The sequence below is a fragment of the Apodemus sylvaticus genome, chromosome 22 (assembly GCF_947179515.1).
Source record: "Apodemus sylvaticus chromosome 22, mApoSyl1.1, whole genome shotgun sequence".
Taxonomy (NCBI): Eukaryota; Metazoa; Chordata; class Mammalia; order Rodentia; family Muridae; genus Apodemus; species Apodemus sylvaticus.
The window spans coordinates 28,816,538-28,841,061 of NC_067493.1; the positions used below are offsets into that span (position 1 = coordinate 28,816,538).

Consider the following 24,524-nt stretch of genomic DNA (forward strand, 5'->3'; position numbering starts at 1 on the left):
CATCATACAAATTATAGGATGATGCCACACACCTATAATACCATCAGTTAAGAGGATTAGAAATTCAAGTTCAGCTTTATATACACAGAGATTGAGTCAGGCTGAGGTACATAGGATTCTATCTCAAAAAAGTCACAATAACCACTTAATGACTACATTGATTCCTCCCCCAACCCAGGGTTCAGTGGTAACAGTTGAGATCAAGCTTTTGACTTTGTTTCCCTTATATCAGGGAAGAACTCCTTATCTTTTGATGTTTAACAGAGGCACCAGAAGTCAAAATCATTTGCCTGTACTTCATTTCTAGTATAAATCTAATATGCTATAGGCATCAATGTTGTCTTCATTTTACAGAAGATATTAAAATCCTAGAGAAATCATCGGGTGAGTGAAAGGGCAATAAGCAATGAGAAGGAAAGAGATTTTGAAAATTCCTGTCAGTCTCCCTGATTCTTGATGCCTTCATATATCAAAATGTGAAAGACTAGTGTGTTTCAGGATTCCACAGTCAAAGCATAACCAAAGAAACTGCCATAGATTAATACAGTTAGCACTGTTCTTTTATTAGAGAAGGAAAAATTGGGAATGTACAATACTCAGAAACAAAATCATGAATATCTTTTAAATTCCTGACATGTCTCAGAGAATACTGTAGGATTTCTATTACTTGAATGTTAGGAACGTTATACAATTTCTATTACTTGAAAGTTAGGAACGTTATACAATGAGACTAATTTCCTGGTTACTGAGTCATTGGTTTCTCACTTAGGGGCCAAATGTGTATAAAAATAATGATCTATTTAATTTGTTTTCCCAGGGTGTGTGGAAATGTGACATAGAATTCCGAAAAAAGTATGGTGATATGTGGACGTAAGTAGTTTGGAAATGTCTAATATATGGTTTTGCTAATATGTGAAACCAACCTGACTGAAGACTCTGTCAGCCTAGAGTATCTTTGGATGCATTGACCTATTTTAAAGTGTGTGAAAGACTGCCCTGCCAACAGTTCCATAAGTATGTTGTAATTCAGTCTGAATTAGAACATTGCAGGTCATGATTTTTCAGCATCATTTAATGATATAGCAGCATAGTCTTACTTTTACTCACTGTCATATAAGGGTTCTTGGCTCTATTTGTTATTAATTAGGACCTTTTTTAAGTTGAGTAAAATGTATAAATTTAGACAAAATTAAAACATGATTATAATTTTAAAAGAATGTCTCCTGCCCTCACTTAGGCACCAGAAAAGCAGTTAATAAAAACATTTCTACTATTCTCAAAGACAGGATTTATTTTTGTTTTTCTTTGTGGTTTTAAATCTTTTTATTGATTACTTATGAGTTTCACATAGGCCATCCCACTATTACTCATCTTACTATCCCCTCATATCTATCTCTCATCCTTGCAACGTAAACTCCCTACAAAATAATCACACACACACACACACACACAAACACACACACACACACACACATACACACACACACACACACACACACACACACACGTAATTCAACACTACTGATGACAACAATGATGATGATGACAACAATGTCCAAAAATAAAGCATAGAAAACATCTCATTGTGGAAACTACAGCATGCTTCTCTGTGTCCCACACTATATCCCTGTGTCCTCACATCTTTACTTACAAATGTTCACTGCAGTGAGTCATTGGTCCGGTTTGAGGGCTCTGGCTTGTGTGACACCATCAATATTGGATCCTCATTGGGACTTCTCCCAGTTATTTTGTTGTTGCCAAGTGTCAAGGAAATTCTGAAACCTTGAAAAAGGACTGGCCAATTCATGTGTCTGAGTCATTAGCGGATGATGTAGATTTAGAGGTGGGCCAACTCAGAGCCCTGGATCTAGGCCTGGGTAGTAAGAGAGCTAATTATCCCACTGGCTATACCTTACCCACACTAACCGGGTGAGCTTACCAGGATTGGTATAGCCCTGCCACCCAATGGTACCATCAACAAGACACAGGATCAGATTTACTTCTTTCATTCCATGAGATAGCTTACCCACATCCTAATCTCCAGAATCAGATCTACCACTGCCCACACAAGATGCAGGACCAATTCTTGCCAGTGCTGCGGCAGATCACAGATAGGGTCAGTTTGTCAGTTCTTATGACCACAGGGCCAATTCTCCCAGCTACCAGAGGTAATGGGGGAAAAGGAGGTGGGCACCTCCCCATCACCCACAACACCTCATCACAGATGAGTGGTAGAGACAGCTCTGGCTCAATCTCATCCTCAGGGCTGAATCACCTGCATCCCCTCAACCATGGCCAGCTCTACTGTGCTGCTTAGGTGAGGTGTAAGGCCTCTAATTGTTCATTTTAATATAACTAATATAACGTATAAATTAATATGATGGACATTTTTCTTTATTCAAGCTATTTCTCCAATAATGAAACAGAAATACAAAGGTTTATTTTAAAGCTTCACCTCAATTCCTGGGAAGTCAATTGATCTATCTTATTCATTCCCTTAAACAAATCTGGATACCTTCAAGCCAAAATCTGCATAATACTTTAATTTAGAGCCTTCCATGCTTCTGCTGAACTCTCATGAACTCCCTCCTCTCTCCTCATGGTTCAGTCTGAATGTGTCTTTCTCTCTCTTTCTACTCACCAAATGGGTGATCAGCTTTTATTGACATGACAGAGAAAATATGGTAAGACAAAAATTTGAGTCATGAAATTATTGACATAGGCTTTACAATGCTATGTTCAGATTAAAATAAGAAATGAAGACAGAGAAATAGGCATTTCAATAACACAAGGATAACTTTCACAAAGTGCACAAACAGATTTGGCCTACAAAGGTCTGTTCTTCTGAGCTCTGTGTCCATTGACAAACAGGGCCAGCTCATCTGTTTTCTTGACCACCCCCAGCTAGTTCTCTTGAGTGCTAACAGATGGTGAGGGGAGCATCCACACCCCACCATTGCACTCATTTCACAGCAGGACTGTCAGGACCAGCTCTCTCATGCTTTTACCCTGGGTTAGCTCACCTATGCCCCTTAAATTGGGCCAGCACTATTATGTAAATGAATTACATATAATATAAATTTAAATGGTGAATTAATTGAACAGCTGTACTTCTTTACCTTATGGTATTCTCCAATAACTACACAGAACAAAGGGCATTTATTCACATCTATACCTCATTAGCTGAGCAGTTAAATGACCTACCCTTTTCTCCTATGTGGATCTGACTTCCTCCCACTCACATCCCATGATACTTGCATATTATTATTAGTCTGGCTCTTTGACCACTTCTCCATGGCTCCGATTCCTCCATCCTGTCAGCTAATCTGAAAAGTGAATTCTTTCTCACTCTCTCCATTCTATGCCTGGCAGGTATCCTGATCTATTCTACATTCTGCCCAGCCATTGGGTGGTTAGTATTTTTGACAAGTCAGAGAATAAATGATAAGAATTGTTTACACAAACTTGAGAGGGAGATCCTTGGTAATAAACATGACAGTAAGCATTGAGACAATTTATGAGGTCAGAAAAGTAAGCATTTGAATAATTGAGGGTAAACTTAACACAATGTATAAAAACATTATGCCTATACTGTTGTGATGTCCAGACAACGTACAGGGCCCGCTGAAAATGGGCGTATTTATAGTTATTACTTTTGTTTAGTTTACAGTACTGATACAGTGTGGTTTTTTTATTGTTATTACTTCATTTTTGATGGAGGTTATAATTGCTTCCTTCCTCCCTTCCCCTTTCTCCCTTCAAATATATATTTTGTACATGCAAATGAATTTATATTCATAATCACAACATGCTCAGTCAGTCTTAATTATATTTATATATTATGGTCTGACTACATGGAATTGTGTAATCAGTTGATGTGTTCTTCTCTGGGAAAGACCATTTCTCTCAATCTCAGGATCCTTGACTTGCCTGTAATACTTTCCATAGGGTTGCTGCATCCCGGGCTTTCTCTCATTATTTTTTTGAGACTTGATATCCACATATCCAAGGTAGAAGTATAAGTTCCTATAGCCCAGATATCACTGTTTTCCATGACTACCTCCTGGCTACTTGTCTTAAAAGTCTGTGGCATCACACTTAGCTGAAATTTCTTTTCCTACTCTTTTTACTGCATTCATTACAAGACAATGACTATTTAACAGGAATGTATATGGATATTTTCTCATAACCCATACAACTAACTTTAAAGTACAGGTATAGTATGTGTTAAATTATATTATTGTCTTTAGGCATGTTTCATTAATTATTTTGTGTGATAACTGAGCCAACAGCAGCATAACCTCCCTATGAGAGATGCTTGTAATTTGGTTACGGTCTGAGAAGAAGTGACATCAATGTTCTGCATGACACAAGCAAGGTAGAAGAGATTCTAATTCTTCATGTAATTTATTCATCCTCAGAAATCTCAATAGTAATCACAAGGTCAGTTGCATTGGCATGAACACTAAGAACAATGTGTTCCATGCCATGGGTAATTTTTATTGGTTCCTTCTGAATTTATTACCATATCATACACCCCAATTCAACTCAGTACCCTGTCTCCTCATACCCACCCTCAACCCTTGTGACCTTACCTCAACAGAAAAAAAAAATCTCATTGTGGAAGCATTTATGTGTCAGAGAGTGTCCCACGAGATAAAATTTTGTCCACACTTCTTTGCTTGGAAATGTTAATTTTAATGAATTGTTGGTATGGTCCTAGTCCTCTGGCTTCTGCTATACTATCAAATCTGGAACCTCACTGGGACATCTATCAAATATTCTGTCATTATCTAGTGTCATGGAGATCCTGTTTTTTTTTTTTTTCTTCTGTAGAACTGGCCCAATCATGCACTCCAAAAGTTCCTGGAGGAGTCACTGTCAGGTTGGGCTAATTTAGAATCCTATATTGGACCTGAGAGGTATTTGAAAAGATTAGACTTCCAACTCTCTTATACACACACCACTGGGGCAAGATTTGCTGATCTCATGACCCCCAGCAGGTGCCAGCTCCTGCACTCAGTTCACCACAAGTGGAGAGGGCAAAAGGGAGAGGAGAGAGTCTGTTCCTCTTCAATGATACTGAACTGTTCTACATTTCTAATGTTTCTAAAGGAAAAGTTCCTTGCAAATTTTACCACTTGTCAGTTGTTAATGGTATAGGGGCTGTAGAGATGGCTCATTAGTGAAGAACAATTGTTCTTATAGAAGATCAAGATTCATTTCATAGTTCTGGATCAAACTGGTGTAATCATCTCTGTTTTCCCAATACAGGCTCCATGATGGGATGACCCCTGTCCTGGTCATCACAGATCCAGACATGATCAAGAAGGTGTTAGTGAAAGAATGTTATTCAATCTTCACAAATCGACCTGTAGGTATTTTGTTTTCAAAATGTAAACATTGTGCATACTGGACAAATTTTTATCTTTTTATCTAGCAATATATATATTGCTAGTAATATATATATATATATATATGTATTATGTATATATATATGGACGATTATATGCATATTCATATATGCATGGAGAAACATTTATTGCAAAACCTAATGAATATGAAAAAGAGAAAGTAGTACTTGCGAAAAATATTGTAATCACAATCTTAGAATGCAAAAAATTAAAATGTGAGCATTCATTTAAAAATTTGACTATGAAAAGTTGTTAATATTGCCCTGGAACACATTTATCTTGCTCATGGCTCATGATTCAGCACCAACAATCAAACAAACAAACATTTTATTTTGAAATTCTTATGATTTCACCATAATTTTCCAACAATGTTCAGAGTGTTATGTGACTTTGTGCTATTGTGTTGGGGAGCAGGGTAGCTCATCCTTCCTGAAGGAAAATTTTTCAGAAATATATGAAAATCTCCTTTAATTCGTTTGCACATATAGCCTCTGGCTAATGGTTAAAGAGGACTGAACTTGCTATCTAATCAGTTACAAGTGAAGATGTGACACTTATCAGCAGAGAAGATAAGAAAACAAGATCACAGAGCAAAAGTCAGTAGCTGATTTTAGCAGCTTTGCTGCCGAAGGCCAAAGACAGGTCTCTACTGTCTCCTTATTTTTATTTCACCCCCTATTCCCCATGGAAAAGTGGCAATAATAACTAAGGTTAAGGCTACTGTTTTTCTGATCTCCTTCAGTTTTTCCTTGTCTATGTATATATACATATGTATATATACATATACATAGACTATGTATATACTTTTCCTAATCTATGTATATATACATATACATAGGCTAGGAAATACTCCACAAATATACACATATATCCAGATGCATATATATCATATACATATACACATACACATATACTCATTTGTGTACATGTATATGTATGTATATGCATTTATTTTAGATGTGTGTTTTAATTCTTTATTAGTATCAGTGCATATATTCAAACCCAGAATTCACAGTTTTCTGTGATGACAGAGCTAAGTATTTATCTAAAAAATGTTAACATCACTCAAATACATACCTTTTTATATAAAGAGTTTAGCACGACAATTTGTAAATTTTAATTAAATTACATTTATATTATTCATTATTTCCTGCTCACTCCCCTCATATTCCTGCATAAACTCTCTTCCAAATTCACACACTCATCTTCCTTTCTTTTTCCTTTTTTTGAACAAGTCCCAATATATGCCCTAGCTATTATGTAATTCACTCAGTAGATCGTGCTTATCCAAGATTCATGCAAATCAGCCTGCCTTTATTTTTCAAGTATTTGAATGAAACTTGTATGACTGTTTAATTAGCTATACATAAATATAGATGAAAAATACATAAGTACAACTTGATTGTACTGTTTAATGTTACCACCATATGTATGTTTCTAGAGATGATTGCTCAGCATTCAATAATCAGTCCTGGATGAATCTCAGGAGAAGACTGATTCTCCCTCTCTGGCTCTTCATCTAGGAGTTTAACATTTTCCCTACATCACCATTTGATGAAAGTGTTCTTGTTTAGGCAATGATGTGGATTTTTCATTTTGTAGCTTCCATGGTATAGCTAGAAGGCATAATCTCACAAAAAATCTTCCTGATACTCTGGCTTTTAAAATTCTGGCCATACATCTACAATGTTCTATTAGCCTTAGGTGCAGCAAATCTCTTGTGATGGTATCAATAAGCTAGGAGAGCAGTGTGAAAATTAGTCCTCTCCATAATGACTAGCTGTGCTTTTCTGTAATTGTCACTTTACATTTCAAAGAAACTTCTTGACAAGGATTGAAATCTATACTTTTCTGTTGATATGATGAAAAAATTTGAAGACAGTTACATAGCATACTGCTCTGGTAGGGTGATAGTAATAGGATTACTTCTAGAATCCTCAATGGCCACACATATTTAGCTAGGTTTCCAGTAACAGTAAGCATTTTTCTACTTTCAGCAGACCTTGAATCCAACAAGTCAGCTATTGATTACTAATATATATATATATATATATATATACTTACTACCAATCTTTTAATGCTACTATTATACTTTTATTAACATTTCCTTATAATAGTATTTGTTGTGTTTTGTAGGTATCATAGTAGGGTTCAATTCCCCGTAGCCATATGATACATAAAACATGTCTGTAATTTCAGTGTCATTGTATCCATTGCCCACTTCTGGGCTCTGCAACTGTTGTACCCCTGTGGGACAGAAGTAGATGGAGGAAAACCTGCTCATACAACTACCATTAAATACTCAGGAAGAAGTCGTGGCATCAAGATCCATTTTACATTCAATGATGAATTTCTAATTGGATTGATATTCCACAGATCTAGAGGAATACACACAACAATCGTTAATTCGTGGGTGCAATAGCAATATCATGCCCAGAGTCAAGACTTTCATAGAATTCCTTTGACTCTAAGAGTCTTTCCACCCTATCTTCCACAATGTTCTTAGGGTCTTGGGTGTGATTGGTTATACACTAGTTGTGAAGTAATTTGGCCAATTATGACTTCCCTTAATTTTTGTAAATAACCCTTCTATATTCCACAAACTTTTTGACATACTTGAATATAAAAAATAATGTTATTTTCCATTAAAATCAGTATGCCTTTTAATTTAGTTTGTTTTTCTTTTTCCTTTATTTGATAATAAGACAATATATTAGAACATGCCAATTTATCAGAACTTATATACTTAGGTTTTTCTTTTGTTGTCCCTCCTGTTTTTTATTTTATTCTTTTATTGGTTTCAAGATTATAATTTATTTTTTTAATTTTTTAAAGATTTTTTTATTCGATGTAAATACAGTGTAGCTGATGGCATCAGTCCTTTTTTTTATCGATTATTTATTTACATTACAAATGATTTCCCCTTTCCTGTATCCCCCCTCCCTGAAAGTTCCATAAGCCCTCTTCCCTACCCCTGTTCCCCAATCCACCCCTTCCCATTTCCCTGTGATGGTATACCCCACTGCTGCATTGAGAGTTTCCAGGACCAGGGGCCACTACTTCCTCCTTCTTAGGCATCATTTGATATGCGAATTGTGTCTTGGGCATTCCATGCTTCTAGGCTAATATCCATTTATCAGTGAGTACATACCATGAGTGTTCTTTTGAGACTAGGTTACCTCACATAAGATGATGTTCTCCAGCTCCATCCATTTGTCTAAGAATTTCAAGAATTCATTGTTTCTAATGGCCGAATAGTACTCCATTGTGCATATATACAACATTTTCTGTATCTATTCCTCTGTTGAGGAATATCTGGGTTCTTTCCAGCTTCAGGATATTATGAATAGGGCTGTTATGAACATAGTGGAGCATGTATCCTTATTACATGCTGGGGAATCCTCTGTATATATGCCCAGGTGTAGTATAGTGGGCTCCTTCACAAGTATCATTGCCAGTTTTCTGAGGAACTGCCAGACTGATTTCCAGAGTGAATGTACCAGCTTGAAACCCCACCAGCAGTGGAGGAATGTTCCTCTTTCTCCACATCCTCGCCAGCACCTGTTTTCTCTTGAGTTTTTGATCTTAGCCATTCTGACTTGTGTGAGGTGAAATCTCAGGTTTGTTTTGATTTGCATTTCCCTGATGACTATGGATGTTGAACATTTCTTTATGTGCTTCTCAGTCATTCGATATTCCTCAGGTAAAAATTCTTTGTTTAGCCCTGTACCCACTTTTAAAGGAGATATTTGACTCTCTGGAGTCTACCTTCTTGAGTTCTTTGTATATTTTGGATATAAGCCCTCTGTCGGATGAAGTGTTGGTAAAGAACTTTTCCCAATTTGTTGGTTACTGTTTTGTCCTTTTTTTTCTACATTAGAACTCTTTAACAATTATACTTATTTTTTATTTCATTTTTTATTGATATAATTTTTCTTTACATTTCAAATGATTTCCCCTTTTCTGGGTCCCCACTCCCCGCAAGTCCCATAAGCCCTCTTCCCTCCCCCTGTTCTTTTTCTACCCATTCCCGCTTCCCTGTTCTGGAATTCCGCTATACTCTTGCACTGAGTCTTTCCAGAACCAGGAGCCACTCCTCCATTCTTTTTGGACATCATTTAATTTGTTGATTATGTCTTGGGTATTCAAAGTTTCTAGGCTAATATCCACTTATTAGTGAGTGCATACCATGATTGATCTTTTGAGACTGGGTTACCTCACTTAGTATGATGTTCTCCAGCTCCATCCATTTGTCTAAGAATTTTATTAATTCATTGTTTCTAATGGCTTAATAGTACTCCATTGTGTAAATATACCACATTTTTTTGTATACATTCCTTCGTTGAAGGACACCTGGGTTCTTTCCAGCTTCTGGCTAGTACAAATAGGGCTGCTATGAACATAGTGGAGCATGTGTCCTTACTGCATGCTGAAGAATCCTCTGGATATATGCCCAGGAGTGGTATAACTGGGTCCTCAGGAAGTGTCATGCCCTGTTTTCTGAGGAACCGCCAGACTGATTTCCAAAGTGGTTGCACCATCTTGCAATCCCATCAGCAGTGGAGGAGTGTTCCTCTTTCTCCACATCCTCGCCAACACCTGCTGTCTCCTGAGTTTTTGACATTAGCCATTCTGACTGGTGTGAGGTGAAATCTCAGGGTTGTTTTGATTTGCATTTCTCTAATGATTAATGATGTTGAACATTTCTTAAGGTGTTTCTCAGCTCTCCTATGTTCTTCATGTGAAAATTCTTTGTTTAGCTCCGTACCCCATTTTTAATGGGGTTATTTGGTTCTCTGGGTTCTACCTTCTTGAGTTCTTTGTATATATTAGATATTATCCCTCTGTCAGATTTAGGGTTGGTGAAGATCCTTTCCCAATCTGTTGGTTGACATTTTGTCCTCTTGACAGTGTCCTCCGCCTTACAGAAACTTTGTAGTTTTATGAAGTCCCATTTGTCAATTCTCGGTCCCAGACCACCCTATTGGTGTTCTATTCAGGAACTTTTCCCCTGTGCCCATGTCCTCAAGGGTCCTCCCCAGTTTCCTCTCTATTAGTTTCAGTGTGTCAGGTTTTATGTGGAGGTCCTTGATCCATTTGGAGCCGAGCTTAGCACAAGGAGTTAAGAATGGATCGATTCGCATTCTTCTGCATGCTGATCTCCAATTGAACCAGAACCATCCTTTTTCCACTGGATGCTCTCAGCTCCCTTGTCGAAGATCAAGTGACCATAGGTGTGTGGGTTTATCCCTTGGTCTTCAATCCCATTCCATTGATCTGCCTGCCTGACACTACCAATACGATGCAGTTTCTATCACCATTGCTCTGCAGTAGAGCTTAAAGTCTGGGATACTGAATCCCCCTGAAGTTCTTTTACTGTTGATAATAGTTTTAGCTATCCTGGGTTTTTTGTTATTCCAGATAAATTTGAGAACTGCTCTTTCTAGCTCTATGAATAACTGGGTTGGGACTTTTATGGGGATAGCATTCAATCTGTAGATTGATTGCCTTTGACAAGATGGCCATTTTAACTATCCAATGCACGAGCATTGAAGATTTTTCCATTCTCTAAGATCTTCCTCAATTTCCTTCCTCAGAGATCTGAAGTTCTTGTCATGTAGGTCTTTCACTTGTTTGGTTAGAGTCACCCCAAGACACTTTATGCTGTTTGTAGCTATTGTGAAGGGAGTCACTTCCCTAATTTCTCAGTCTGCTTATCCTTTGAATATATAAAGGCTACTGATTTGCTTGCATTGATTTTGTAGCCAGCCACTTTGCTGAAGTTGTTTATCAGCTGTAGGAGTTCTCTAGTATAGTTTTTGGGTCACTTAAGTATACTATCATATCATCTGCAAATAGTGATAGTTTGACTTCTTCCTTTCCAATTTGTATCCCCCTGACCTCCTTATGTTGTCTAATTGTTCTAGCTAGGACCTCAAGAACTACATTGAAAAGATATGGAGAGAAGAGGCATCCCTGTCCAGTCCCCAACCTTAGTGGGATTGCTTCAAGCTTCTCTCCATCTAGTTTGACTTTGGCCAGCGGTTTGCTGTATATTGCTTTTACTATGTTTAGATATGGACCTTGAATTCCTGTCCTTTCCAAGACCTTTAGCATGAAAGGATGCTGGATTTTCTCAAATGGTTTTTCAGCATCTAATGAAATGATCATGTGGTTCTTTTCTTTGAGTTTGTTTATGTAGTGGACAGCATTTATGGATTTCCTTATATTGAACCATCCCTGCAGCCCTGGGATGAATCCCACTTGATCATGGTGGACGATCGCTTTGATGTGTTCTTGGATTCGGTGGGTAAGAATTTTATTTAGTATTTTTGCATTGATATTCATAAGGGAAATTGGCCTGAAATTCTCTTTCTTAGCTGGATCTTTGTGTAGTTTTGGTATCAGCGTAATAGTGACTTCGAAGAAGGAGTTGGACAGTGTTCCTTCTGTTTCTATTTGGTGGAAAAGTTTGAAGAGTATTGGTGTTAAGTCCCCTTTGAAGGTCCGATAGAACTCCGCACTGAAACCATCTGGTCCTGTGCTCTTCCTGGTCAGAATTCTATCTATGACCCCTTCTATTTCTTTAGGGGTATTGGGTCTGTTTATATGGTCTATTTGATCCTGGTTTAATTTTGGTAATTGGTATCTGTCTAAGAAAATGTCCATTGCCTCCAGATTCTCCAGTTGTGCTGAGTACAGGTTTTTGTAGTAAGATCTGATGATTTTTTGAATTTCCTCAGTTTCTGTTGTAATATCTCCATTTTCATTTCAAATTTTGATAATTTGGATACTTTCTCTGTGCCCTTTGGTTAGTCTGGCCAAGAGTTTATCTACCTTGTTGATTTTTTCAAAGAACCAGCTTTTGGTTTTGTTGATTCTTTATATGGTTCTCTTGGTTTCTACTTGATTGATTTCAGCCCCAAGTTTGATGATTTCCTGTCTTCTTCTCCTCCTGGGTGAATTAGCTTCTCTTTGTTCCAGGGCTTTCAGTTGTTCCGTTAATCTTCTAGTGTATGCTCTCTCGAATTTCCTCTTGGAGGCACTCAAATCTGTGAGTTCTCCTCGCAGCACTGCTTTCATTGTGTCCCATAGACTTGTGTATGTTGTGTCTTCATTTTCACTAAATGCTAAGAAATCTTTGATTTCTTTCTTTATTTCTTCCTTGACCAAGGTATCACTGAGGAGAGCATTGTTCAGTTTCCGTGTGTATATGGGCTTTCTGTTGTTTTTATTGTTATTAAAGACCACTTTTACTCCATAGTGATCTGATAGGAGGCATGGGATTACTTCAATATTCTTATATTTGTTGAGGTCTGTCTTGTGACCAAATATATGATCTATTTTGGAGAAGGTACCATGAGGTGCTGAGAAAAAGGTATATTCTATTGCTTTGGGATGAAAAGTTCTATATGTATCTGTTAACTCCAATTGGTCCAAAGCTTCAATTAGTTTCACTGTCTCCCTGTTTAGTTTCTGTTTTCCTGATTGGTCCATTGGTGAGAGTGGAGTGTTGAAGTCACCCACAATTATTGTGTTAGGTGCAATGTGTGCTTTGAACTTTAGTTAAGTTTCTTTTATGAATGAGGGTGCCCTTGTATTTGGGGCATAGATGTTCAGGATTGAGAGTTCTTCTTGTTGGATTTTTCTTTTGACCAGCAAGAAGTGACTTTCCATGTCTCTTTTGATGACATTAGGTTGAAAGTCAATTTTATCTGATATTAGAATGGCAACTCCGGCCTGTTTCCTGGCACCATTTGCTTGTAGAATTGTCTTCTAGCCTTTTACTCTAAGGTAGTTTTTGTCTTTGACACTGAGGTGTCTTTCCTGTATGCAGCAAAATGTAGGGTCCTGTTTACGTGACCAGTCTTTTAGTCTATGTCTTTTTATTGGAGAATTGAGTCCATTGTTGTTAAGAGATATTAAGGAGTAGTGGTTATTGCTTCCTATCATTTTTTTATTTTAATTTTATACGTGTGTGGTTATCTTCTTTGTGTTTGATGAAAGAAGCTTAATATCTTGCTTTTTCCAGGGTATAGTTTCCCTCGTTGTAATGGTGTTTTCCCCCTATAATCATTTGTATGGCAGGGTTTGTGGAAAGATATTGTGTAAATTTGGTTTTGTCATGGAATATTTTGGTGAGAGTTTCGCTGGGTATAGTAGTCTTGGCTGGCATTTGTGTTCTCTTAGAGTCTGCATGAGCTCTGCCCAGCATCTTCTAGCTTTCATAGTCTCTGGTGAGAAATCTGGTGTAATTCTGATAGGTCTTCTTTTATAAGTTACTTGTCCTTTTTCTCTTACTGCCCTAAGTATTCTTTCTTTGTTTAGTACATTTGGGGTTTTGATTATTATGTGATGGGAGGTATTAATGCTCTGGTCCAGTCTGTTTGGAGTTCTGTAGGCTTCTTGTATATTCATGGGCATCTCTCTCTTTAGGTTAGGGAAGTTTTCTTCCATAATTTTGTTGAAGATATTTGCTGGCCCTTTAAGTTGTAAATCTTCACTCTCATCAATGCCTATAATCCTTAGAGTTGGCTTTCTCATTGTGTCCTGGATTTCCTGGATGTTTTGGGTTACAAGCTTTTTGCATTTTGCATTTTCTTTAACTGTTGAGTCTATGGTTTCTATGGTATCTTCGGCATCTGAGATTCTTCTATCTCTTGTATTCTGTTGATATTTGCGTCTATGGTCCCTGATTTCTTCCCAAGGTTTTCTATCTCCAAAGTTGTCTTCCTTTGTGCTTTCTTAGTTGTTTCTACTTCTGTTTTTAGATCCTGGAAGTTTTTTGCTCAGTTCTGTCATTTGCTTGTTTGTGTTTTCCTCTAATTCTTTAAGAGATTTTTGTGTTTCCTCCTTCATGACTTCTGCCTGTTGATTCAAGTTCTCCTGTATTTCTTTAAGTGATTTTTGTGTTTCCTCTTTATTGGCTTTTGTATTCTCCTGAATTTCTTTCAATGATGTTTGTGTTTCCCTTGTAAGGGCATCTAATTTTTGATCCATTTTCTCCTGAATTTCTTTAAGTATGTCCTTCATGTGTTCCTGTACCAGCATCATGACCAGTGATTTTAAATCCAAATCTTGTTTTTCTAGTGTGTTGGGGTATCCAGGACTTGCTATTGTTGGAGAATGGGGTTCAGATGCTGCCATAATGCCTTGGTTTCTTTTAGTAACATTCCTATGTTTGCCTTTAGCCATCTAGTTCTCCCAGGTGTTAGATGGTCTTATTGTCAGTGGCTGTTGCTTAACCTACTGCGGATCTTAAAGGTTATTTCTGCAACACTGGATGACTGGGTTTCCCCTGGCACAGATTACTGATATGCTGCCTTCCTCTTTTGTGCCTTTGGATCCCTTCTTAGTCTTGCCTCAAGCAATGTTATACTTAGGTTGTCAAGGTCAATAATGTGTTCTCTGTCTGCTTAATTATGGAGCAAAGATGGTATGGTGGAGGTTACTCCCTCTGTTGATTGCCACCTAGGGCACAGGTCCTGCGATGGACTGGATTGCAGATGAATCACCTCTGTGCTCAGTTCCTGAGTGCAGGCAGACCCCTGGAGATTTGCACCACCAGAGATCTAAAGCTCAGGGTGATCTAGTACCTAGTAGCCCTTTTCTGTGCAGCAGGCAGCGAATAGGGCCGCGGGGCTTCTCTCCTTCCACAGCTCTCTGGGCAGGACACAGGCCCCACTCCTGGTTGGCTGGCAGACAAACTGCCTATGTGCTCAGTTCCTGAGTGCAGGCAGACCCCTAGCTGTTTGTACCACCAGAAATCTAAAGCTCAGGGTGATACAGTACTTAGTGACCCTTTTCTGTCCCGACAGGCAGCGAGTATGGCTGCGGGGCTTCTCTCCTTCTGCAGCTCTCTGGGCAGTACACAGGCCCCACTCCCAGTGGGCTGGCAGACAAACCGCCTATGTGCTCAGTTCCTGAGTGCAGGCAGACCCCTGGCGGTTTGCACCACCAGAGATCTAAAGCTCAGGGTGATACAGTACCTAGTGACCCTTTTCTGTCCCGGCAGGCAGTGAGTATGTGTTTTGTCCTTTTGACAACATACTTTGCATTACAGAAACTATAATTTTATAAGGTCCCATTTATTAATTCTTGATCTTAGAGCCTAAGATATTGATTTTCTGTTCAGGAAATTTTCCACTGTGCTCATGTCCTCAAGGTTCTTCCCCAGTTTCTTTTCTATTAGTTTCAGTGTATCTGGTTTTATGTGGAGGTTCTGGATCCACTTGGACTTGAGCTTAGTACAAGGAGGTAAGAATGGATGAATTTGCATTCTTTTGCCTGCTGACCTCCAGTTGAGCTAGCATCATTTGTTGAAAAGGCTACCTGTTTTCCATTGGATGGTTGTAGCTCCCTTGTCAAAGATCAAGTAACCATAATTCTGTGCATTCATTTCTGGGTCTTCAATTCTATTCCATTGATGTACTTGCCTGTCACTGTACCAATACCATGCAGTTTTTAAAACAATTGCACTGTAATACTGTTTGAGGTCTGGGATATTGATTACCCCAGAAGTTCTATTACTGTTGAGGATAGTTTTAGCTATCCTGGGTTTTTGTTATTCCAGATGAATTTGTGAGTTGCTCTTTCTAAATCTATGAATAATTGCTTGGGATTTTGATTGGGATTGCATTGAATCTGTATATTGCCTTGGGGAAGATGGCCATTTTCACTGTATTTATCCTGACAATACAAGAACATGGAAGATTTTTCCATCTTCTGAGGTCTTCTTTGATTTCTTTCTTCAAAGACTTGAAGTTCCTGTCATACAGATCTTTCACTTGTTTGGTTAGAGTGACACCAAGATACTTTATATTGTTTGTGGCTACTGTGAAGGGTGTCATTTCCCTAATTTCTTTCTCAGCCTGTTTATCCTTTGAGTATAGGAAAGCTACTGATTTTCTTGTGTTAATTTTATGTCCAGCAACTTTGCTGAAGTTTTTTTGTCAGCTTTAGGAGTTTTTTTTTTTTTTTTTTTTTTTTTTTTTTTTTTTTTTTTTTTTTAGGTTGCCTAAGTATACTATAATATCATCTGCAAATAGTCATAGTTTGACTTATGCCTTTCCTATTTGTATCACTTTGACCTCCTTATTTTGTCTAATTGCTCTGGGTAGAACTTCAAGTATTATATTGAATAAATATGGAGAGAGAGAGCAGCCTTGTCAAGTCCCTGATTTTAGTGGGATTGCTTCAAGTTTCTCTCCATTATTTTGATGTCTACTGGTTTGCTGTATATTGCTTTTATTATGTTTAGGTTTGGACCTTGAATTCCCGTTCTTTCCAAGACATTTAACATGAAGGTTTGTTGAATTTTATCAAATGTTTTTCAGTATTTCATGAAAAGACCATGTGGGGTTTTTTGTTTGTTTGTTTATGTAGTGGATTACATTGATGGATTTCTGTATATTGAACCATCCCTACATTCCTGGGATAAACCCTACTTGATCATGGTGAATGATCATCTTGATGTGTTCTTGGACTCTGTTGGCAAGAATTTTATTGTGTAATTTTGCATCGATATTCATAAGGGAAATTGGTCTAAGGTTCTCTTTTTTTGTTGGATCTTTGTGTGGTTTTTGTATCAGCGAAATTGTGGCTTCATAGAATGAACTGGGTAATATTCCTTCTGTTTCTATTTTGTGGAATTGTCTGAAGAGTATTGGCATTAGGTCTCCTTTGAATGTATGATGAATTCTGCACTAAAGCCATCTCGTCCTGTGCTTTTTTGGTTGGGAGACTGTCAATGATCTATTTCTTTAAGGGTTATGGGACTGTTTAGATGGTCTACCTGATCCTGATTAAATTTGGTAGTTGGTATCTTTCTAGGAAATTTTCCATTTCATCGGATTTTCCAGTTGTGTTGAGTATAGGTTTTTGTAGTAGGATATAGTAATTTTTTGGATTTCCTCAGTTTCTGTTGTTATTTCACTCTTTTGATTTCTGATTTGTTAATTTTTATACTGTCTCTGTGCCCCCTGGTTAGTCTGGCTAAAGGTTTATCTATCTTGTTGATTTTCTCAAAGAACCAGCTCATGCTTTTGTTGATTCTTTCTCTAGACCTTTTTGTTTCTACTTGGTTGATTTCAGCCCTAAGTTTGATGATTTTTCTGCCTTCTACTCCCCTTGGGTGTATTAGTTTCTTTTTGCTCTAAAGCATTCACGTGGTCTGTTAAACTGCTAGTGTATGCTCTCTCCAGATTCTTTTTGTAAGCATTCAGAGCTATGAGTTTTCCTTAGCACTGCATTCATTGTGTCACATAAATTTGGGCATTTTGTGCCTTCATTTTCATTAAATTCTAACAAGTCTTTGATTTCTTTCCTTATTTCTTCCTTGACCAAGTTATCATTGAGTAGAGCATTTTTTTAGCTTCCATGTATATGTGGGCTTTTTTTGTTTTTGTTGCTATTGAAGACCACCCTTATTCCATAGTGATCAGATAAGAGGAAGGGTATTAGGTCAATCATTTTATATCTGTTGAGGTCTGTTTTGTGACCAATGATATGGTCAATTTTGGAGAAGGTACCATGAGGTGGTAAGAAGAAGGTATATTATTTTGATTTGGGATGAAATGTTCTACAGATATCTATTAAATCTATTTAGTCTAAAACTTCTGATAGTTTCATTGTGACCTTGTTTAGTTTGTGTTTCCATGATCTGTCCATTGAAGAGAGTGGGGTGTTTAAGTCCCCCACAATTATTGTGTGGGGTGTGATGTGTGCGTCAAACTTTAGTAAGGTTTCCTTTCCGAATGCCAGTTCCCTTGTATTTGGGGCATAGATGTTCAAAATTTAGAGTTCTTCCTGGTAGGTTTTTCCTTTGATGAGTATAAAGTGTCCTTCTGTATATTTTTGATGACTTTAGGTTGAAAGTCTAGCTTATTGGATATTAGAATTGCTACTCAAGCTTCTTTCCTGGGACCATTTGATTGGTGAACTGTTTTCCAGGCTTTTACTCTTAGGTAATGTTTGTCTTTGACACTGAGATGTTTTTCCTGTATGCAATAAAATGTTGGGTCTTGTTTATGAATCCAGTCTTTTATTCTGTTTTTTTTTAATATTTTCTTTTCTATATTCTTTGTTCACATACCAAATGATTTCCCCTTTCCCAGATCCCCCCTCCCCATATGTCCCATAAACCTTCTTCTCTCCATCCATTCTCCAATCACCTCCATTTTCTCTGTCCTTATATTCCTCTCCAATGCTAGATGAATCCTTTCCAGGATCAGAACCCTCTCTATACTTCTTCATGGGAGTCATTTGTTATGTTATTTGTGCCTTGGGTGTTCAGAGCTTCTGGGCTAATTAATATCCACTTATCAGAGATTGCATTCCATGTGTATTCTTTTGTGATTGGGTTACCTCAAGTAGGATGATATTTTCCAGATCAAACCATTTGCCTAAAAATTTTGTGATTTCATTGTTTCTAATTGCTAAGTAGTATTCCATTGTGTAAATATAGCACATTTTCTGTATCCATTCCTCCTTTGACGGTCATCTGGGTTCTTTCCATCTTCTGGCTATTATAAATAAGGCTGCTATGAACATAATGAAGCATGTGGCTTTATTACATGCCAGGGAATCCTTTGGGTATATGCCCAGGAGAGGTATAGCAGGGTCCTCTGGAAGTGTCATGTCCAGTTTTCTGAGGAACCGCCAGACTGATTTCTAAAGTGGTTGTACCATCTTACAGCCCCACAAGCAGTGGAGGAGTGTTCCTCTTTCTCCACATCCTCGCCAACACCTGCTGTCTCCTGAGTTTTTGACCTTAGCCATTCTGACTGGTGTAAGGTGAAATCTCAGGGTTGGTTTGATTTGCATTTCCCTAATGACTAATGATGTTGAGCACTTCTATCAGATGTAGGGTTGGTGAATACCTTTCCCAAATTGATGGTTTCCATTTTGTCCTTTTAACAATGTCCTTTGCCTTACAGAAACTTTGTAATTTTATTAGGTCCCATTTGTCAATTCTTGATCTTAGAGCATAAGCTATTGGTGTTCTGTTCAGTAACTTTTCACCTATGCCCATGTCCTCAAGGGTCTTCCCCAGTTCCTTTTCTATTAGTTTCAGTGTTTCTGATTTTACATGGAGGTCCTTGATCCACTTGCAGTGAAGTTTAGTACATGGAGATAAGAATGGATCAATTCACATTCTTCTGCATGCTGACCTCCAATGGAACCAGCACCATTTGTTGAAAAGGCTATCTTTTTTGTCCCACTGGATGTTTTCATCTCCTTTGTCGAAGATCAAGTGACCATAGGTGTGTGGATTCATTTCTGGATCTTCAATTCTATTCCATTGGTCCACTTGTCTGTCACTGTGCCAATACCATGCAGTTTCTGGTTTTTTGATTGGGGAATTGTGTATATTGATGTTAAGAGATATTAAGAAATAGTGATTGTTACTTTCTGCTATTTTTGACATAATTTTTATGTTTGTATGGTTATCTTCTTTTGGGAATGTTGAAAGAAGATTAATTTCTTGCTTTTCCTTGTGTGTAGTTTCCCTCCATTTGATGGTGTTTTCCATTCATTATCCTTTGAAGGGATGGATTTTTGGAAAGATACTGTGTAAATTTGTTTTTGTCATTAAAAATCTTGGTTTCTCCCTTTATGGAAATTGAGAGATTTACTGGATATAGCAGTTTGGGTTGGCATTTGTGTTCCTTTAGGGTCTGCATGAATTCTGCACAGGCTCTTCTGGCTTTCATATTCTCTGGTGAGAAATCCAGTGTAATTCCTGATAGGTCTACCTTTATATGTTGCTTGACTTTTCCCCTTACTGCTTTTAATATTCTTTCTTTGTTTAGGACATGTGGTGTTTTAATTATTATGTGACAGGATGAATTTCTTTTCGGTCAAATCTAGTTGGATTTCTGTAGATTTCATGTATATTCATGGGCATCTCTTTCTTTAGGTTAGGGAAGTTTTCTTCTATAATTTTTGTTGATATTTACTGGCCCTTTAAGATGGAAACCTTTACTCTCTTCTATGCCAATAATACTTAGGTTTGCCTACATTAGATAGAGGGCTAATATCTAATATATACAAAGAACTCAAGAAGTTAGACCCCAGAAAACCAAATAACCCTATTAAAAATGGGGTACAGAGTTAAACAAAGAATTCTCACCTGAAGAACTTCAGATGGCGAGAAACATCTTAAAAAATGTTCAACTTCATTAGTCATCAGGGAAATGCAAATCAAAACAACCCTGAGATTTCACTTTACAACATTCAGAATGGCTATGATTAAAAACTCAGGAGACAGCAGGTGTTGGTGAGGATGTGGAGAAAGAGGAACACTCCTCCACTGCTGCTGGGGTTGTAAATTGGTACAACCACTCTGGAAATCAGTCTGGTGGTTCCTTAGAAAACTGGGCATGTCACTTCTGAAAGATCCTGCTATACCACTCCTGGGCATATACCCAGAGGATTCCCCACCATGTAATAAGGATATATGCTCCACTATGTTCATAGCAGCCCTATTTATAATAGCCAGAAGCTGGAAAGAACCCAGGTATACCTCAACAGAATAATGGATGCAAAAAATGTGGTATATATACACAATGGAGTACTATTCAGCCATTAGAAAAATGCATTCATGAAATTCTTAGGCGAATGGATGGAGGTGGAGAACATCATACTAAGTGAGGTAACCCAGTCTCAAAAGATCAATCATGGTATGCACTCACTAATAAGTGGATATTAGCCTGGAAAACTGGAATACCCAAAACATAATCCACACATCAAATGAGGTACAAGAAGAATGGAGGAGTGGCCCCTGGTTCTGGAAAGACTCAGTTTAGCAGTATAAGGCAAAACCAGAACAGGGAAGTGGGAAGGGGTGGGTGGGAGAAAAGGGGGAGGGAAGGGGGCTTATGTGACTTTCGGAGAGTGGGGGTCCAGAAAAAGGGAAATCATTTGAAATGTAAATAAAAAATATATCGAATAAAAAACAATAAAAAAACATTCAAGGAAAATAATATTTAGGTTTGGTCTTCTCATTTTGTCCTGGATTTCCTGAATATTTTGGGTCAGGAGATTTTTGCATTTTTCATTTTCTTTGACTATTGTATCAATGCATTCTATGGTATCTTCTACATCTGAGATTCTAGCTTCTATCTCTTGTATCTGTTGTTGATGCTTGCATCCATGACTCCTGACTTCTTTCTTAGGTTATATGTGTCCCATGTTGTCTCCCTTTGTGATTTCATTATTGTTTCTACCTCCTTCTTTAGATCCTGGATGGTTTTGTTTAATTCCTTCACCTGTTTGGTGGTGTTCCCTTAGTTCTTCAAGGGCTTCTCTCTGTTTACTTGTGTTGTCCTGAATTTCTTTCTTTTTTTTTTTAAATATTTTTATTTCTATATTCTTTGTTTACATTCCAAATGATTTCCCCTTTCCTGGATGCCCCCTCCCTATATGTCCCATAAACCTTCTTTTCTCCATCCCTTCTCGAATCACCTCCCTCCTTTTTCTTTGTCCTTATATTCCCTTCCAATGCTAGATCAATCCTTTCCAGGATCAGGACCCTCTCTATACTTCTTCATGGGAGTCATTTGTTATGCAATTTGTGCCTTGGGTATTCAGGGCTTCTGGGCTAATTAATATCCACTTATCAGAGATTGCATTCTATGTGTATTCTTTTGTGATTGGGTTACCTCACTTAGGATGATATTTTCCAGATTAAACCATTTGCCTAAAATTTTTGTGAATTCATTGTTTCTAATTGCTGAGTAGTATTCCATTGTGTAAATATACCACATTTTCTGTATCCATTCCTCCTTTGAGGGGCATCTGGGTTCTTTCCAGCTTCTGGCTATTATAGATAAGTCTGCTATGAACATAATGGAGCATGTATCTTTATTGCATGCCGGGGAATACTTTGGGTATATGCCCAGGAGAGGTATAGCAGGGTCCTCTGGTAGTCTCATGTCCAGTTTTCGGAGGAACCGCCAGACTGATTCTCAAAGTGGTTGTACAATCTTACAGCCCCACCAGCAGTGGAGGAGTGTTCCTCTTTCTCCACCTCCTCTCCAATACCTGCTGTCTCCTGAGTTTTTGACCTTAGCCATTCTGACTGGTGTAAGATGAAATCTCAGGGTTGTTTTGATATGCATTTCCCCAATGACTAATGATGTTGAGCACTTCTTAAGGTGCCTCGCGGCCATCCGAATTTCTTCAGGTGAAAATTCTTTGTTTACATCTGTACCCCATTTCTTAATAGGGTTATTTGGTTCCCTGAGGTCTAACTTCTTGAGTTCTTTGTATATATTGGATATTAGCCCTCTATCAGATGTGGGGTTGGTCAATATCCTTTCCCAATTCGATGGTTGCTCTTTTGACCTTTTAACAGTGTCCTTTGCCTTACAGAAACTTTGTAATTTTATGAGGTCCCATTTGTCAATTCTTGATCTTAGAGCATAAGCTATTGGTGATCTGTTCAGGAACTTTCCACCTGTGCCCATGTCCTCAAGGGTCTTCCCCAGTTTCTTTTCTATTAGTTTCAGTGTGTCTGGTTTTACATGGAGGTCCTTTATCCACTTGGAGTGAAGCTTAGTACATGGAGATAAGAATGGATCAATTTGCATTCTTCTGCATGCTGACCTCCAATTGATCAGAACCATTTGATGAAAAGGCTGTCTTTTTTCCACTGGATGTTTTTTGCTTCTTTGTCGAATATCAAGTGACCATAGGTGTGTGGATTCATTTCTGGATTTTCAATTCTATTCCATTGGTCCACTTGTCTGTCACTGTGCGAATACCATGCAGTTTTTAACACTATTGTTCTGTAGTATTACTTGAAGTCAGGGATACTGATTCCCTCAGAATTTCTTTTGTTGTTGAGAATAGTTTTAGCTATCCTGGGTTTCTTGTTATTCCAGATGAATTTGAGATTTGCTTTTTCTAACTCTGTGAAGAACTGAATTGGGATTTTGATGGGGTTTGCATTGAATCTGTAGATCGCTTTTGGCAAGATGGCCATTTTAACTATATTAATCCTGCCAATCCACGAGCATGGCAGATTTTTCCATTTTCTCAGGTCTTCCTCGATTTCCTTCTTCAGAGACCTGAAGTTCTTGTCATATAGATCTTTCACTTGTTTGGTTAGAGTCACACCAAAATACTTTATATTGTTTGTGGCTATTTTGAAGGGTGTCATTTCCCTAACTTCTTTCTCAGCCTGCTTATAGGAAGGCAACTGATTTGCTTGAGTTGATTTTATAACTAGCCACTTTGCTGAAATTGTTTATCAGCTGTAGGAGTTCTCTGGTGGAGGTTTTCGGGTCACTTAAGTAGACTATCATGTCATCTGCAAATAGTGATAATTTGACTTCTTCCTTTCCAATTTTTATCCCCTTGACCTCCTTATGTTGTCTAATTGCTCTAGCTAGAACTTCAAGTACTATATTGAAAAGATATGGAGAGAGAGGACAGCCTTGTCTAGTCCCTGATTTTAGTGGGATTGCTTCAAGTTTCTCTCCATTTAATTTGATGTTGGCTACTGGTTTGCTGTATATTGCTTCAGTGATGTTTAGGCATGGACCTTGAATTTCTGTTCTTTCCAATACTTTTAGCATGAAAGGATGCTGGATTTTGTCAAATGCATTTTCTGCATCTAATGAGATGATCATATGGTTTTTTTCTTTGAGTTTGTTTATGTAGTGGATGCCATTGATGGATTTCCTTATATTGAACCACCCCTGCATCCCTGGGATGAAGCCTACTTGATCATGGTGGAGGATCATTTTGATGTGTTCTTGGATTCCGTTGGCAAGAATTTTATTAAGTATTTTTGTGTCACTATTCATAAGAGAAATTGGCCTGAAGTTCTCTTTTGTTGGATCTTTGTGTGGTTTTGGTATCAGCGTAATTGTGGCTTCATAGAAAGAGTTGGGTAGAGTTCCTTCTGTTTCTATTTTGTGGAATAGTTTGAAGAGTATTGGTGTTAGGTCTTCTATGAAGGTCTGATAGAACTCTGCACTGAAGCCATCTGGTCCCGTGCTTTTTTTGGTTGGGAGACATTCTATGACCCTTTTTATGTTTTCAAGTGTTATGGGACTGTTTAGTTGATCTATTTGATCCTGATTTAGTTTTGGTGTCAGA

General features: G+C 37.8%; 1 protein-coding gene across 1 annotated transcript in view; it reads left to right on the forward strand.

The window, feature by feature from the left end:
- LOC127672475 (cytochrome P450 3A13-like) overlaps positions 1-24,524 on the forward strand; it is a 93,244-nt gene that overhangs the window by 9,233 nt on the left and 59,487 nt on the right. Inside the window, exons 3-4 of the mRNA XM_052167621.1 lie at positions 818-870; positions 5,275-5,374. Coding sequence (XP_052023581.1) covers positions 818-870; positions 5,275-5,374 — 153 coding nt within the window. The remainder of the gene's footprint in view (positions 1-817; positions 871-5,274; positions 5,375-24,524) is intronic.